The sequence below is a fragment of the Haemorhous mexicanus genome, chromosome 20, assembly GCF_027477595.1.
Source record: "Haemorhous mexicanus isolate bHaeMex1 chromosome 20, bHaeMex1.pri, whole genome shotgun sequence".
Classification (NCBI taxonomy): Eukaryota; Metazoa; Chordata; class Aves; order Passeriformes; family Fringillidae; genus Haemorhous; species Haemorhous mexicanus.
In genome coordinates, this window is record NC_082360.1 from 432,676 (window position 1) to 449,967 (window position 17,292).

Genomic DNA, 17,292 nt, shown 5'->3' on the forward strand with positions numbered 1-17,292 from the left:
AAGCCCAGAGAGAAGAGTGCATCACTCCCCTGCTCCTCGGACACTTCTTTTGGGAAGGTGCACTGTTCAAACCGAGCAGGGCTTTGGACAAACATCACCTGCTGCTGTGAGTGCTGTGGCAGAGCTCTGGGGCTGGGGCAGAGTTCCTCTCCACACCTGCCATCAGGGCTGGAGGGAGCCTGTCCAGGGAGGAGAGGAGAGGAGAGAAGGTGAGGGAGTGAGGATGGTCACAGCAGAGCCCTCGGGGCAGTGAGGATGGTCACAGGGCAGTGAGGGGCAGTGAGGATGGTCACAGGGCAGTGAAGGGCACTAAGGATGGTCACGGGGCAGTGAGGATGGTCACAGAGCAGTGAGGATGGTCACAGCAGAGCCCTCGGGGCAGTGAGGATGGTCACAGGGCAGTGAAGGGCACTAAGGATGGTCACGGGGCAGTGAGGATGGTCACAGAGCAGTGAGGATGGTCACAGGGCCCTCGGGGCAGTGAGGATGGTCACAGCAGAGCCCTCGGGGCAGTGAGGATGGTCACAGGGCAGTGAGGATGGTCACAGGGCCCTCGGGGCAGTGAGGATGGTCACAGGGCAGTGAGGGACAGTGAGGATGGTCACAGGGCAGTGAGGGACAGTGAGGATGGTCACAGAGCAGACAGGGGCAGTGAGGATGGTCCCAGCAGAGCCCCTGGGGCACTGAGGATGGTCACAGGGCAGTGAGGGGCAGTGAGGATGGTCACAGGGCAGTGAGGATGGTCACAGAGCAGACAGGGACAGTGAGGATGGTCCCAGCAGAGCCCCTGGGGCACTGAGGATGGTCCCAGCAGAGCCCTCGGGGTTTTGCTGGAGGGACAAGGTCCCACCCGAGGCAGGAAGGGCTGGAGGAGCTCCAGGTGCTCCCCGGGGCTCAGAGCTGCCCCTGCCCAGGCTTGGGGTGACCAGGGCTGGCAGTGCCACCCCCACCAAAATCAGAGCAGGCGCCACAAGAAATTGGAAAAATGTTTTGTGTACAACCAGGATTCACCTCTGGCTGTGCTGGGAATACTGGAAGATTGACGAGTTGTATAAACTCTGGGTTAAAACTGCGGATTTCTCACTTTGAATCTATTCCATGGGACTACTTTCAATGTGATGCTTCAGCTTGAAATTCTAGAATAAAATGGTGAGAATCCAGGAGGGAAAGTGGGGTTTCTATCAGTTTATGGGGCTCAGATGCTGATCTGACCAGGCAGGGATGGGCTAAAAAGGAATCTAATGCTCATTTAGCTGTGACATCCCCTGACCCAGCACTTCAGGGCTCTGCTCATCCCTTTCCTCGGGCCAGGTGAACCAAACCCCTCTTAAGACAAAGCGTTTCCAGCTACACAAAAAGGCAACATTTCCTCTGTATGTCTTTGTGAGGATGAACTCGTTTGACCCCACATTTTGCTCTCTCATCACAATTTTAGGGACTCGCTTCCTGTTCCCTACCCTGGTGATTAAGACCATTCCGAGGAGGGTTTGAAATGCAAAGGGCAGGGGCCAAAATCTGCGCTGCCAGCAGCAAACCCCTCCTGGCGGCTGGGGAGGGAACGAGGTGGGGAAAATCCTGTTCTCAGACGACAGTGCCCCCAGGAAAAGGAGGAGAGCAGTATATGGTTTGACTGCACTTTGTGCAAGATCTATAGTGCTCCCTCAAAGAACACACATGCAGGTGTGTATATGTATGTATATATATGTAAATATATAAATACATTTACACAGGTGGAATGGGTATTGGAAAACACATTTCAACCAGGAAAAAAGCATAAAGGGAGACTTTATATTCAGCAGACTTCAATAACAAAGGGTCTAATGTATCTTGGAGGCATTGACTTATTTTTCCCAATTTGTTTTCTACCAATTCAAGAAGAATTTATGAAACACTTCAGTCCTGTCTGCATTCATGCCCCCAAACCAACTTCATCCAACTTTCTGCTTTCCACTCCAAGCCAGTATCAGCACTGATAGAGCCAGGAGAAAACCCCACTGACTTCAAGGATACCAACATTTACCCACTGACCCCAAAACCCTCAAAAAACCACCTGAGCTCCCCAGCCGGGACTGGGAAGATCCTCAGGTACTTTCCGAGCTGCTGCTTCATGCTCCTCTCCTGCCAGCACAGAGCAGACCCTACAGAGGGCACAGGTCTAGACCAGCTTCGAGCCACACCTTTGCCCAGACTGCCGAGTTTTACACCTTTGGCAGTGCCAGCTGTGGCCCCTTTTCTGTGCCCTGCAGGGTCCCCAAGGCGCCACGGCTGCCCTGGGGATCCCTGCTGAGGGACACAGCGGAAGCTGCACCAGCTCCAAGAGAACTTGAACGAGAGCATGTGACACAAATCCACTGGGGGATATTAAACCCAAGGACAGCCCTGCTGGCTCAGGAAGTCCTTGGGATGCTGATTGCTGGAAGCTGGGAAAGTGGGCTGGGAGAATCTCACAGAGTTCTTGCTGCCTTCTGCTGCTTTTATCTCAGCATCTCCTGTTGGCTCTGGCAGGGGCTGCACCAGAGGCTGCGCTTTGGTCTGAGCCAGCACAAGCATTTCTGTGATTCTCCACTGCCCAAATTTTCCTTTAGCATTTTGCCAAAGTTTTCTCCCTTTTTTTCCATAATAGCAATGAGTTTAGGGTCGGGTTTTTTTCTGACTGCTGATGCTGTTTGGGGAATTCTCTCTCCCTTGAGCACAATAATCTGCACTAGTTATGCAATACATTGTTAACATGGGTTTTGGCAAGCTTTGATTTCACCCAAATTCATATCAGACCCTTCCAGGACATTCAATGATTTTTGTTTTCTTAAACAACAAAATCTCCTTTCTGAGAAGTTTCTTGCTCGCCCTGCCTGGAGTGTTCACCTGGATCTTGGACTGACACAAAGCAACAGTGTCCTGGGTTTATTAATTTATTGTCTCTCCTCCAGTCAGTAAACAACTAATTTACACACCCAGCTCTGCAGCAGTGATGCAAATGGAATGATGCAGAAGGGTGGGAATATGGTTGTAAGATGCAAAGGAATTTCCACAGAGTAACTTTCTCAGCGCTTGGCTGATAGAGGAGCAATAAACCAGCAATAAATAGCAATAAAAGCAGACACATCATTCTCGTGGAGGAAGGAGCCAACCCCTCAGTACAGAAAGTCAGATGATGGGCCTGGGCCGTGATTTAGAAATGATCTTTGAAAGGAAATCATTTAATGGCACGGCAGCAAAGGCATCTCAGCCATCAGCAGGAGGAGGCAGGGCTGTTGTTTCATCTCCCCAGCACATCAAAGGCTGCTCGAATCCCAAGGCCAGCCCTGGGGGATTAAATGGAGCAGCTTCACTCAGCAGCAGCTCTGTCATGGAAAGCAAATCCTCCCAGTGCAGGAGAGCCTGGTGTTCACTGGAGCTGCATCCAAGCCCTGTCCCTGGAGACCCCTGTGACAGGGCTTTGTGGCAGGGCAGGCTCCCCTCAGGGCAAGCAGAAGACTCACACTGAAGCACACGTAGGATGCCCTGACCAAAGTGTCGGGGGTTGGGGGACATCAGCTGCCAGAAAAAGTAACATCAGAACTGTCAACCTATGGAAAACTGGCGCAGAGAGAACGCAACCCCAGAGGGACCTGGGAATTCTCTAACGTCTGGGAAACTGCTGCAGGAAAGTGGAAAGTATTTGTGAAAGAAATTAGAGGAGCTGAAGCTGAAATTCCTCTGGTCATGGCTCAAGCAGAGGAAAGAAACTCTTTGGCAGTGCTGTGGAAAGGAGCATCGAGAGGCCAGGACAGCAAGAGAAAACGGAGTTGGGAATTGCAGCACCACATAAATGCTGGCAGTTAGGAGAGAGCCCTAAAGGAGATGGCCAGTGGGAAAGATCAGTGTGTGAGGAGCTCTGAAAGCAAACTTGGAGAAAAGTGGAGACTGATCCTGGTGTGCCCTCACTGTGAAACAGAGCCCAGATATTTCTGACATGACTCAAACCAAAGGTGGAAGTGAAGCGAAGGCAGAGCTGTCGCTGGTGCCAGGACTTGGCTCCGGGTACTCCATGGCTGGAGCCTTTCAGGAAAGGGCTGTGGGTGCCTCTGCTGCCCCACACTCAGCTGGGGACCGACTCCTGGGGCCCAAAAGCCTGGCAGCTCTGCCTGAGAGCATCTGGAGTGGGGCTGCAGACGAGCGGAGCAGCGCAGATCACCGGGGCTGGGGACAGGAGCACAGGCAGAGAACAGCACAGGGCAGCCCGAGGCCGGTGAGGGTGCTGACACAAGCTGAGTTCAGCTGCCCCTGGCTCCTTTGGGAGGCAGGGAATGCAGAAAGGGAAGGTGAGATCAGCTGGGCAGTTTCTCCTGCTCACGGTTGTCTCTTTCCTTTGGAAAGGGTGGCTGCGGCCTCCGACAGGCTCCGGCCCCAGGACACACACAAAGCGGAGGAAATCTATTTTTAGTCTTGACAAAAGTGCTAGTAAAGAAAAAAAAGGTTAGAAAGACAATTGCTTCCTGTTTAGGGCTGGCACTGGGAGGGAGATCCTGCCGGGACGCTGAGGCCAGGGAGGGCAGAGGGTCTGTGGGGCGAGGAGGAGCCGTCGGGGGTGGCAGACAAGGACACTGCTCCCAGCTCCTCCAGCCCCACGCTGGGCTGGGGGTCCCTGCCCGGGATTCCCGAGGGAGGGACTCGAGCTTCTGCCCCTTTGGGATTCCTGGTGCCACGGGCTTTAGCCTGAGCTCAACAGCTGAGTTGGAAAGACTCAAGAGTTGTGATAGCCTAAGGAGAGAAATTGCAACGTGACTTTCACACTCAGCCTCAGCTTGATTGAAGACTTATCCCTCTGAAGATTCCAGTACTTGGTAAAATCAGGACTTACAGCAGGAGGGGCTTAAACACCAATTAATCTCTTTATCTTCAAAGTACTTTGGTGCTCCCTTCAAGGAACTACATGCGAGAGGTTAAACCAGGAACCCAAAATTAAACCCACAGCATTTTCTTCAATGAACTTTCTCCATGTCGAATCTACTTCCTCTTTTTAAGACCCCAGCACTGACATTTTTGATAGCATTTAACATTTCTCAAAAGCAAGACAATTATTAGAAATCAGCTTAAAATGCACATTTTTCTATTTTAGGAACAGCACAAACTGCAACTCTTTCCGGGACAGTTTGTGTTTCTTCTGCTGAACCATTAAAAATCCATCCTGGATGTCAGCAGCTCATTATTCTGACAAGTGGCTTTACTTCCCCTTGTGCCTTCTCCACATCACACACACTCAAAAGGAGGAAGACGCGACAGTTTTTCTCCTGAAAAGACAGACTGGAAGGGCAGGGATGGATCCCCGTGGGTGGGTTTGGTGACATACAGGATATTTTCAGCTCCTTCCTGGCACACGGTGAAAGAGAAAACGCAAGGGAAAAGGATCATCCTGGTAACCCAACAAACAAAACACTCATTTAATTTCTGGGGAGTTTGCGCCAGGAAATGAGATGCTAACACAGTTGTGAAATTGCAACAATGACAATGTATTTGCGAAGCAGCGGAGGGAAAGGGGGGACGTGTCCTGCCGTGGGCGCGGGCGCTCAGGTGAGCCCTGCCGAGACGTAGCCCAGGATCTGCACGGTGCTGGGGTAGCTCTTGCGCATGCCCATGCAGCGCTCCTGGTCGATGAACAGCGAGTTGTTCTTGACCACCAGGTCGTGCTCCAGGACCCCCTTGGAGCGCACCAGCATCTGCAGCATGTCCTCGGAGGCGCGCAGGCACTGGTGCAGGTTCCGCAGCGTCTCGTTGATCTCGTTCACCTCTTGGACAAGGCTGGAGAACGGCAGGGCCCGTCAGAGCCCCCGTGGGGGGGTGTCCCCCCAGATGGGCCCTCTGGGCACGGGGCTCCCCCGTCAGCACGCTCAGGTGATTCCCACCCCAATGCCCTGGCATGGGAGAGCCAAGGGCAGAGCTCCTCCCAGCCTCCACAGGGACTAGTGGAGAAGTTTGTTCCAAAGCTCTGGAGATGCTCAGCCACGTCTGCCAGAGCAGCTCGTGCCACCAGAACAGGGACGAGCAGCTGTGGTTTCCCATTTCTCTAGGGGTTTGTGGCTTTGTTGGTTCACCCTCCTGGATCTCCCCATGCAGGGGATCTGCACAGGAGACACACACAGCAGGACAGGACACCAGGAGAGGCTAAAAGGGAACGTGGAACAAGTGGAGGATGGAGAAACCTGCAATGTGTGAGATGCTGAACCAATTCTGGGGCTGGGTTTAAATCACTTTGAAAAGGGAACTGTGCTCAGAGGGCTCCCCGGAGGAGCTGTGAGCTTTGGGTACCTCCCAGGGCTGCTGCTGGGCACTCCCTGGGGCACAGTCCCAAAGTCCTTGAAAGGATTTCCAGTGTGCCCAGCAAGGGGAGGACAGCTCCACATGTGCACCCTTCCTTGCAGCTACCCAGAAGGAAGGGGCTGAGCACTCTCAATCTCAGCCTGTCAGAGAGCAGAATCACGGAATCATAGACCAGAATCCCAGAGTGGTTTGGGTTGGAAGGGACATTAAAGCCCATCCAGTGCCACCCCTGCCATGGCAGGGACAGCTTCCCCTGTCCCAGGCTGCTCCCAGCCCTGTCCAGCCTGGCCTCGGGCACTGCCAGGGACCCAGGGGCACCCTGTGCCAGGGCCTGCCCACCCTCTCAGAGAGGAATTCTTCCCCAGTATCCCATCTGTCCCTGCCATCTCTGAGTTAAAAGCCACTGTCCCTTGCCCTGTCACTCTCTGCCTGTATAAAAGCCCCTCTCCCTCCTTCTCCTAAGCTCCCTTGGGGTGCTGGAGGGGCACAGCAGGGAGAGCAAGGGGTTTATCCTCCAAAACTGAGCACAAGCAGCCACCTGGGTGAGGCAGGAGAGAAGATGGCACCCAAGGCTGGGACACCTGCTCAGTGCTTTAGGTTTGACCAGGGCATTCATGGAAGGAATATTTGGGGGAAAAAGCCATTTTGTCATGCAGAGATGCTCCTGAGTGCCCCGGGGCCCTGGCAGCCCGGCCTCACCGGATCTGGGCGGCGTCCCGGCACAGCTCCACGTTGGGTCTCCTCGAGCGCTCATCCAGCCGGGTCTGGGCCACCTTCAGCTGAACCTCTTTGTCCCTTATGGTCTTCTGGATGACTTGGATCTTGGTCTCAAGCTGGAAGATCTCCTGCCGTGTCTGGGGTGAAACAAACACAGGAATCAGTGAAAAGATATCTTCTCAAGTGATCACATCATTCCCTTCTGCTGGAGCAGGAAGAAACCCAAGTTCAATAAACAGCCCCTGGGCTCAGGCCACTGTTGCTCTGCCACATCAAGGCCCAGATCCAGCAGAGTTTTCAGGGAAAATCTCTTTGCTCTCACTGCCACATGAGAGGAGAGTTAGGAGCAGAGGTGCTTTAGGAGCGGTGATGGATCTCTTGAATTACCAGCTTCCCAAAATTGCTGCTTGCAAGAATGGTTCATCCATCAGGGAAAGGTTTTAACGGCTCCTAATTTAAGGACGTGCCATCAGCCCCTAGTGCTGCAAACTTCACGGGTCTGAGCCCTTCCCAGGGAGCTTCCCATGAGTCCCACAGCTCCGAGCCAGGGCCCATCACCGCTGTCCCCCCGCCATGCCTGGCAGAGCAGGGCAGGGAGCCCAGGGACAGCCATCCCTGGGGAGGGCAGGGCCGGTACCTTGGCCAGGTGTGTCTGGATCTTGCTCTTGGCGTTGGCAATCTCGGTGATGCGGCTGGTGAAGGCGTCGTTGACCTTGCTGAACTGGCGCCACATCTCGTCGGCCGTGCCCATCAGGAGGCTCTCGGTGCTGGCGCGCAGCTTGGCCGAGGCCGCGCGCGCGCTCTGCGAGCGGAAGATGTTGTTGTCCGTGAACCTGGCCCACGTCTCGGGCACCGAGACCCTGCGGGGAGAGCACAGCCTTGGCAACCCCGCTGCAGACTGAGGCAAGGAAATCCGTCCTGTGAATTAAACTACAGGGAACTGAAACATCTGGACCTGGGTGGTTTGATGACATTTATCACATGAGGGCTGGACCCCCTTGTTTCATGACATTTATCACATGAGGGCTGGACCCCCTTGTTTGATGATATTTATGACATGAGGGCTGGACCCCCTTGTTTGATGACATTTATCACATGAGGGCTGGACCCCCGCTTGTTTCATGACATTTATCACATGAGGGCTGGGCCCCCTTGTTTGATGATATTTATCCCATGAGGGCTGGACCCCCTTGTTTGATGACATTTATCCCATGAGGGCTGGACCCCCTTGTTTGATGACATTTATCCCATGAGGGCTGGACCCCCTTGTTTGATGACATTTATCAAATGCTCACAAAGACAATTTGTGAAAGTTCAGACAAACAAAAGATTCTCCCATAAAAAACAGAGATTCCAATCTGAGCTCTATTTGCACCTTCGAGGCATTAAGTGCCAAGGAATTCCCAGCCTCACAAGGACACACAGGTCATGGTTCAGTCAATTCCTTTTGCTCACAGCCCATCTCAGTCTCCCACTAAACCAAATGAGCTTTAGATCCCACTCCATTCCCTGTCTGTGCATTTGGGATGAAGTTCCTGCCTGTGCAGTAGTCCAGAACAAGGTCAACAAAAGACTTCAATACCACATAAGCTCCATTTAAAACCTGCTGATTCTCAGCACATTTCACCCCCCTCTGAATTTCAGCCTCGATCCTTTGCAATCTATTTGCCTGTCTAAATATGTCTGAGCTCTACTGTGAATAATTATTCAAACTACTAGAAAAATTGTCTCAATCTCTGCCTCTCCATAAACTTCATGGGTTTGTGTGAGCAGATTTATTCTCTCAGCCCTTTGCCACTTGGGCATCCCTCTGTGAGTGCTGGGTTCGGTCACTGTTCATTAACTGCAAAGCCAAAGCTGAATTCCTGGCACCCAAAAGCAGCGGAACCCTGTCCCAGGACCATGCTCTCATTTCTTGATTTTCTGGGTCATTTCAGCTCCCTGCCAGGCCCTCTCCATACAGGGGTGAGCCCCCAGACTTCCCAGCAGTGAGGAGCACTCAGGCAGGCACTGAGACATCTCTGAAAACATGCACGAGCTTAATGAGCTGTGCAGAGGTGCCGAGCTGAATTCGTTTGCAGGCTGAGCTCTGAGCCCTGATCTAATGTTTAATTAGGTCGGGCTCCCTTTTTGCCTGCCAGGTGTTTGGCATCCAGCTGAGAGCAGAGGGTTCTTCTCCCCCTGGAGAGCCCAGGGGGAAAGCACCCCTCGAGGTGGTGTCTCCAGGAGGGATGGATGTGCCCCAGAGAGGGCTGGGCAGTCCCAGCTCCCTGCTCTGTGCCTGCCGGGCCCCAGAGCTCACGTGGCATCGATCCTCTCCACGCCCTTGAAGAAGTGGATGCCTCTGGAGGTGTTCTTCAGCTGGTAGCACTTGTTGTCGATGTGGTGGCCCAACTGCTTGTCAGCCAGGTCCTTCTCCAGCTCCTGCCGGGCCTCCTTGTTGCACCTGGAGCACACAAACAGCAGCCTCAGCGGGGAGGGAGCCGTGGGATGCTTCTGTGCCCACCCTGCTCCCTCAGCCCCTCTGTGCTCCCAGAGCATCGCTGCCTGCCTCCCTCAGAGCCTGCAGGGACTGAACCCGCGGGGATCTGCTGGGGCCCAGCTGCAAACACACACCAGCCCTGCAGCAAGGGCCCCCAGCCCTCCTTACATGATCTGGGCATTCACCGTGTCCAGGCACTGCTGCAGCCTCTCCCGGCAGGACCTGATGATCTTGATTTCCTGGGCACAGGCAGAACCACCCCATCAGCATCGTGCTCAGGCATCCTGGGCACTCCTGCCCTGGGGGCACACAGCAGGAACTCCCCTTCCCCACAGCAAGTGGGCAGGAGGGGACCCCAGCCCCAGGGCACCCACCTGTGCCAGCCCAGGGCACCACCTGTGCCAGCCCAGGGTACCTGCCTGTGCCAGCCCCAGCCCCTGGGCACCCACCTGTGCAGCTGAGCCAGCCAGGGCCAGGGAGGGGACAGGAGGGGGCTGTGGTCACAGCCAGGGCCAGGGAGGGGACAGGAGGGGGCTGTGGTCACAGCCAGGGCCAGGGAGGGGACAGGAGGGGGCTGTGGCCACAGCCAGGGCCTCTGAAACCACTTTCAGGGTGGGTTCCCAAGTTTCTTCCTCTTGACATCAATGGCCAGGGCTGCTCTCCATTACAGGGAGGCAGGGCTGCATCCTGGCCTGACATGAACGGGCACAGCGGTGCCCTGGGCCAGCAGTGCCCTGGGCCAGCAGTGCCACACATCCCCATCCCCAGTCCCAGGGCATTTTTCTCCCCACAAGAAATCCCATCCATATGGGACAAGAGGACTTTGGTGTAAACCCGGTTTAGGGGTTTTCAGTTCTAGGCAGGGTTCAGCTCCCCTGGGGCAAGGCTCGTGCTGCTCTCAGCTCCCTCGGTCCAGCAGGAGCCTGTTGCACCCATGAGGGTTTCCAGAGACAGGTGATCAGTGCTCCAAACCCAGAGGTTTTCAATCCCTCCTGAATGCAGGAGCCAGCTGAAAGCACAGCCTAAATGCATCCCAAATATTAAAAAACCCAAATGGCATTATGGAGATACCAGCTCTGATAGTTTTCCTAAACCCTCATGACCTTCAAACTAATATTTTAATTTTTCAGGGCCTGACTCATAACAGAAGATCTTTTAAGAGAGCAGTGGCTTCACAGGCCCAGGGGCCGCAATTTCCTTCCCAGTTTTGTGAGGCTTTTGCAGTGATTATATTTTGCTGTACCCTGCATTAGGATCCCATTTGCTGTGCCATGCTTGCTTTTAATTCATGATTTAAAGCAGCTTAAATAAAGGCAGGCAGGAGTGCAGGTTTTTACGATTTCTATTAAATCCATTGCCTGAGCACACAGTCCTGCTGCAGCCAACTCTGCCCTGAGCAAAGCAGAGCTGGGCAAGCGTAGTTAATATCTTTAATTAGCCCAGCTAACATAGCTGGGGACAGCAGACAAGCAGTGGGGCACACCCTGCCCTCTGTGTGTGTGTAATATACAGAATGTGCTGTGGAGCCAGAGACAGACCACACAAACAGAGATCTGTGCAGGGAGGGCTCAGAAAGGCAGGGCCATCTCACAGGCTCCCCAGGGAGGGTCGGAGGACCCTGATAAGCCACACAAACCCGGCTCCTTTCCAGCTCTTCCTTCCCCTCCCACTGACACGCCGCTGGCTGGGAGCACCAGCCCCTCTCCAGCAGGTTGGGGGGGGTTGAAGGATTCGGCACCTCAGCAGCACTGAAGAGCCAGTGAGGAGCAGACTTGTTCAGGGCAGTTTAGGCAGACCTAGCTTTGTCACAGGATGGGTGTTGCAGACTCACTGTGACGAGCTGTTTCTCCACGTCGTCGTTGACCAGGTCGATGCCCATCCTCTTCTCCCGATTGAGCAAACACTTGTGAGCGACCTGGTGGGGACAAGTGGTGACATCAGCGCTGGCTGCAGGGACAGGGCTCCCTGCAGGGACTGTGCCCATGTCAGGGGATGCAGGAAAGGAAAGGGTAGGTGGGCACAGGACGGCAGCCTGGAGAGAGCTGCCCGAGGCAGCAGGGCTAGCTGACAACAGCAGCCGAGTGCCACATCAGCATGGAGCCAAAGGGACAGAGCCCTCGTGTCCCCAGGCACCACAGCAGAGTGCAGGGACCCCTGTCAGGCCCGGTGTGGACCTCCCCAGAGCCTCGTAGTGAGACATGGGCTTTTGTGTCCCAAGCCAGGATTTGGGATATGGAAATATCTGCTTAAACAAACACTGCAGTGATGTGCTCAGCATGTGCTGGAGGAGGACACAGCAGATGCAGGGGATTTGTGTATCACTGACTCAACTAATGGGCTCTTCTTGAAACCTTTCCAGCGTTTCAGGGCTGGGATGGACTTTATGAGAGGCTTGAGTGGCTGCAGATGTTTGGGCTGGGGTTGCAGGGTCCCTACCTGGAAGGGGCCCTCGGTGTCAGCCAAGGCTCTCTCCAGCCGTTTCTGCATGTCCATCAGGGAGTTGGTCTCCCTGATCATGGCATCCAGCTCGATGCAGAGCTCGGACTTCCAGTACTCGATGTCGTTGATGCGCTCTCCCAGGTTCTTGGTGCTCTCCCCTTGGGTCCTCTTGGCCTGCTGGTAGACGTCCTTGATGGTGCGGGTGAGGTCGGCGCGCAGGCGCTCCGCGTTGTGCCGCGTGGTCTCCGACTCCTTGTAGTTGGTCATGTTGGACCTGTGCCAGTCGTCCAGCGTGTGCCGGGTGAAGACCCCGTTGGGTCTCTCGGAAATAAAAGGAACTATCTTGGTGGGGGGAAGCCCCGGGAAGCTTTCGGTGAGGGGAGACAGGGTGGGGTTGAGGGTAGCTGCTTTGTAGTAGGAGTTGGGCATCCATGGCATGCTGAAGCTCTCGGGGTGATAGGGAATGCGGCTCTTGTAGCCGGCCGCCACGTTGGTCGCTGACAGGACCTTGGGAGGTGGTGGCCGTGGCTGGTTAAACTTGGCTTTCAAGGGATAGCCGTAGAGTTCCATCCTGGAATGCTGCTGGTGCGGGTCCTGCGCAAAGGGGGCAGAGGGAAACCTCGCTCAGAAGGTTCCTGTCCTTGTGGTACCTCTTACAGCAACGCCCGACTTGTGATGGGACCAGCCCTGCCCAGGGCACCCGCAGAGCCCCTAAATCTCCTGAATGCAAATCCTCTCTGACAGCATCCCAGGCATCTGGATAAGGAGGGATTTGAGACCAACTTTGCTGTTGGTATCTTGTGTCAGGTCTTGAAATGAGGAGAGAGACAAATCATGGCAGCTTAGGAGGATGACAGATCTTATACCTTTGTTTTCCTTATTCCTTAATTCCTAATTTCCCCTTTTTCCTTCATTTTCCCTGTCAATCTAATGACCTCCCCTGGGAGGGTGGGCAGGCCCTGGCACAGCTGGGGCTGCCCCTGGATCCCTGGCAGTGCCCAAGGCCAGGTTGGACACTGGGGCTGGGAGCACCTGGGACAGTGGGAGGTGTCCCTGGGACAGTGGGAGGTGTCCCTGCCATGGCAGGGATGGTCCCTTCCAACCCAGGCCAGCGAGTCTCATGCCAGGACCCAGCCTGGCCAGAGGCTTTGGGATGGGCAGTGGGACACTCAGACCCCCAAATTCAGCACAAAAGCTTTCCCAGGTGGGACTGGCTCTGAGGAGGAGAGGTCTGTGCTGAGCTCCAGCAAAGCCCCAGCGTGTGCTGCTCCCACAAACCAGTGACTGCAGCCCTTTGTCCCTGCTGGGCACAGGCCACTGCCATTCCCTGCCTCTGTGCCACTTATTTCCCCGGGAGCATCATTTGTACAGTGGGGGAGGCTTTCCCTGGCTCCCACCCCGCAAACAAATCCTTTTCCTTTAGACACTGACAGACGAGTGTTTGAGAGGGAAAAACCTTGGGAATGGACTGGATTGCTTTTCCAGCATTTCCAGCTGAAATGAACGCCCTTGCACGCCCCTTGGGAAGAGGCAGGCCGGGATGAAGGTGCCAGCAGCCCTGGGCACGGGCACACCCGGGCTGGGGGCTGGGGCTGGGGACAGTACCGGCCGTGCGGGGCCTCCCTCGGTGAGCACAGCTCCCCCTCGGCGGGCTCAGGCCTGGGGGCGCCCGGGGGGGCTGCTGCTCATCACTGGCTGCTGGGGTGGTGCTGGCACTGCCCACCTCTGTGGGCCCGTTGCCATGGACGGGGGTTCCGTGGCCAGTGCTGTGTTCTGGGAGGGTCTGTGACGCTGGCAGGGCTCTGTGACCCGTCCTGGCCATTGACCCGCCCTGGAACGGCCCAGCAAAGGCTGGCTTGGCCTGGGAGCAGGGACAGGAGGGGCTGGGAGGGATGCTGGGGTGAGCCCAGGCACCCCAGCTCAGCCAGGGGGTCTCTGCCCAGCTTCTGGGAACACCACCCAGCTCTGCTGTGGCAGCTTCCACCTCTCACCTTCTCCAGAGGGATATTCTCATTTTCCTCATTTCCCAGCTGTGACCACGGCTCATCGAGGACCCAGGCTGGTGCTTCTGCCCTCTCACAGCCTCAGTTTCTCATGATTCCCCCAACTCCTGCAGCTGCAGAGTGGCGTTTCCCAGGTCCTGGTGACCCCTGGCCACCCCTCCTGAGTGGCTCCCTGGGGCAGCTCTGCCTCCTGCAGAAGGTGGAACCCAAAGTGCGTGGTGTACACAAGGTGCAGCACACCTTCATTTCACCTCAGGCACACGTCCTGCCTCAGCCGGGGCAGGGATCAGCTCCATCCCCCTGGAACAGACCATTCAGCCCATCAGCTGCTTTGTCTGCAGCCAAGGAGACAAATGCTTGCACTGAAGGCCTGCCAAGCCCTGTCCCCAGCAGGACACCCACCCACCCACCCCGGAGCAGCCCAGCTCGCTCCCTGCACGCTCCCAGCTCCAGCCCCGCTCTCACGCCCTGCCCGTGGCTAATTCTGTTCAGATGAATCACTGCCCGGCCAGGGACACCACTGATTGTGGCAGGCAACCCCAGGGCTCTGGGAGCATTTGCTAAATTAGGCAATAATCATTCAATTCCGTTGTAAATGGCCCAGGGGGGCTCTGTGCAGCCGGGCAGGACCTTCCGGGGCAGCGCCACGAGCACGGGGACAGTGGGGACATCACGAGGGCCAAGCTTTGGTCCCCCCACAATCACAGCATGCCCCGAGCTGGGAGGGACCCACAAGGATCCCTGGGGACCCCTGGCCCTGCCCAGACCCCCAACAACCCCACCCTGGGCATCCCTAAAGCGCTGTCCAAAGGCTCCTGGAGCTCTGGCAGCCTCGGGGCTGTGTCCATCCCTGGGCAGCCTGGGCAGTGCCAGCGCCTCTGGGGGAGAACCTTTCCCTAAATCCAACCTAGAGCTCCTCTCACACGTCCTAAAAGCTGCAAAGAGAAGAACTGGCACAGGTAGCACAGTCAAATACCACAAGTGACTCTCAAGTAGCTGCCAGTGTGCAGTCTGTGATCCCAGAATCCCAGATCCCTGAGCACCCCAGGGAATTAGACAGGTTGTTTACACCACCACCATTTATTCGGGTAATTAAACCTGGTTCCTTAATCCTGACTACAACTCCGACAGCTGCAACATCACTAAAATTACACACTGTCCCCACCCAGTTGTGCTGGGGCACTTCCAGTTTGGGTGGACACGTGAGGACACAGCCTGTGCTGAAGCCTCCACCAGCTCAGCTCAGAATAAAAGAACCAAACCAGGCTGAGCCCAGGAAGCTGATGGGAAGCAGAGGTGCCAGTTCTCAGTGCGGCAGCCCGGGCTGGCCAAACTGGAATTTCAAGGGATGGATTTAGGTACCTGAGTACAAAATCTACTGCCAAGAGCTGTCAATCTTTGTGTCCCGGCTCACATTCTGCTGTCTATTAATACAGCATTACCCTGGGTCAGAAGCTGCCCTGCTGAAAATACCCAGCTGCAGATCCTTTCTAGCAGCCTGTGAGCCTGCACGTACCCAGCAGAGCCCCGGCACTCCTTCACTCACGCTGGAATATTCCTCTGGCTCCCAGGAATGCTGCACCTGCCTGAAAGGGATCAGCGTGGCCTGGGCTGGGCGGGCTGGGAGCAGCCTGGGCACTGGGGGTGTCCCTGCCCGTGGCAGGGCTGGATGAGAGGGGCTTGAGGTCACCTCCCACCCAAACCATTCCATGATTCCCTGAGATGATTTTCACCTCTGAACACGAGGCTCTTAGAGAGAAAGCAATAAAGAGATCAAAACTAAACCAAAAGTAGAGTGGCAGCTGAATTATTCAGTCTAACCAGAGCAGCATTTGACTGAGCTTTCCAAACAATAAATGTGGCATGAATAAATCATCACAAATCCCTCCCCGAGCTCTCGTGGTGAGTCACAACCACCAAACCACAGAGGCTCGGGGCAGGCTCTGCTCATCCCCAAGGTTAAGCCTGGGATCACTCCTGGAATTGCAGCAGTGGTGGCCTCAGAAAGTGTCATCATTTACTGGTGACGCTCTCAGCAGTGCCAGGAAACACCAGAAATCAAGCACCGGGTTCAGGGAGAGCTCCCTGCAGCCTTTCAGTCCCTCGGGGCTCTGCTGCCTGCCCTGGGGGCACTGCCAGGTCCCACTGGGGGCAGTGGGGCTGGTGTGCCCTGCCCTGCAGCCACCCCTCTCAGCCCAGAGCCCCCAGCTCTCCATGCAGCAGCTCTGGGGGCAGGAGGAGCCCCCTGAGCCACACGAGGGGCAGACCTTGGCCTGAGAGGGGAAAGGAGCCCCGGGCAGGGATCCACCAGAGCTCTGCCCCCATCCCACCGAGCTGTCACAAGGTCACCTGGGGTCACCCCTTGGCACACAGAAAACATGGTGAAACCATCCCCAGCTCTTTCCTGGGTGTGTCCCACCTGGCTGCAGCCCTGGACTGTCACACCTTGCACCCACCCTGGGGCTGGCTCCTTCCCAAGAGGGGCAGGCACAAACTGCTCCAAAAACTGATGGAGGGGAAGGGGAAATGCACCCGGTCTGTCTGCATTTACCTTGAAATATCCCACCTGGGAAAGTGCTTAACCCTGTGCTGTTTATTAACATCCCCATTATTTCAGGGCAGTTTAAACACAAAGTTTAAAAGTGAGCCCCAGTCTGAGGGCTCTGTAGAAGTGGATGGCTCTGGTGATTGATCTCCACACATGCTTTAGTGCTCAGCTGCAGTGAGTTATTGGTGGCCTCCCCTTGCCTTACACACTCCTCATTTCAGAGCCAGATGTGAAAGCAATTAACACACTGAGAGGACTCTCTCTAAGTCTGTGGGGCTTTTTATAGGTTGCTGTTTATTTCTGGACCTCTTTTCTTGAGGTGAATTTTGGCAGACAGCTGCAGGGCTGGTTTCTGTCATGACTGGCCATTGTTTAAAGTTTTTTATTGCTCTGGCAGAGGGCTTGCATTGGAAAAGGGAGGCAGAGTTACTGTATTTTTTTTCCCTTTTTTTTCACTCAGGCTGTGACTCCACAGACAGCAAAAGGATCAAAACGTCTGCAGAGCTGACAGGAGCAACCTCAGCTCCTGCCCCTCAGGAAACAGTGAGGGCTGAACACAGCCTGGTGTGGAAGGGCCCAGCAAGCTCGTCTGGGAAAAACCAAACCAGCATTCATGGAACTTGCTTTAAAAAATAAATAAAATAAAATAAAATCCACAGGATGGCTTGTGTTGGAAGGGACCTTAAAGATCCTCTAGTCCCAACCCCCAAATCTCTCTCCTCACTTTTCAGCTCCCCTTGAGCACTGCCAAGGTGCTGCCCCCATCCCAGCACCCTTCCCTGTGCCCTGCACTGTCCCCTGGCACA

At 55.3% G+C, this 17,292-nt stretch overlaps 1 protein-coding gene across 1 annotated transcript; it reads right to left on the reverse strand.

Annotated features, from left to right (window-relative positions):
- Positions 1–5,546: 5,546 nt before the first annotated feature.
- On the reverse strand, positions 5,547–12,505 carry TEKT3 (tektin 3). The gene is made up of 7 exons (XM_059864491.1): positions 11,933–12,505; positions 11,328–11,411; positions 9,665–9,735; positions 9,317–9,460; positions 7,652–7,874; positions 6,997–7,151; positions 5,547–5,778 (listed from the first exon to the last, which is right to left on the reverse strand). The coding sequence occupies exons 1-7, from the start codon at positions 12,503–12,505 to the stop codon at positions 5,547–5,549; spliced, it is 1,482 nt and encodes a 493-aa protein (XP_059720474.1).
- Positions 12,506–17,292: the final 4,787 nt, after the last annotated feature.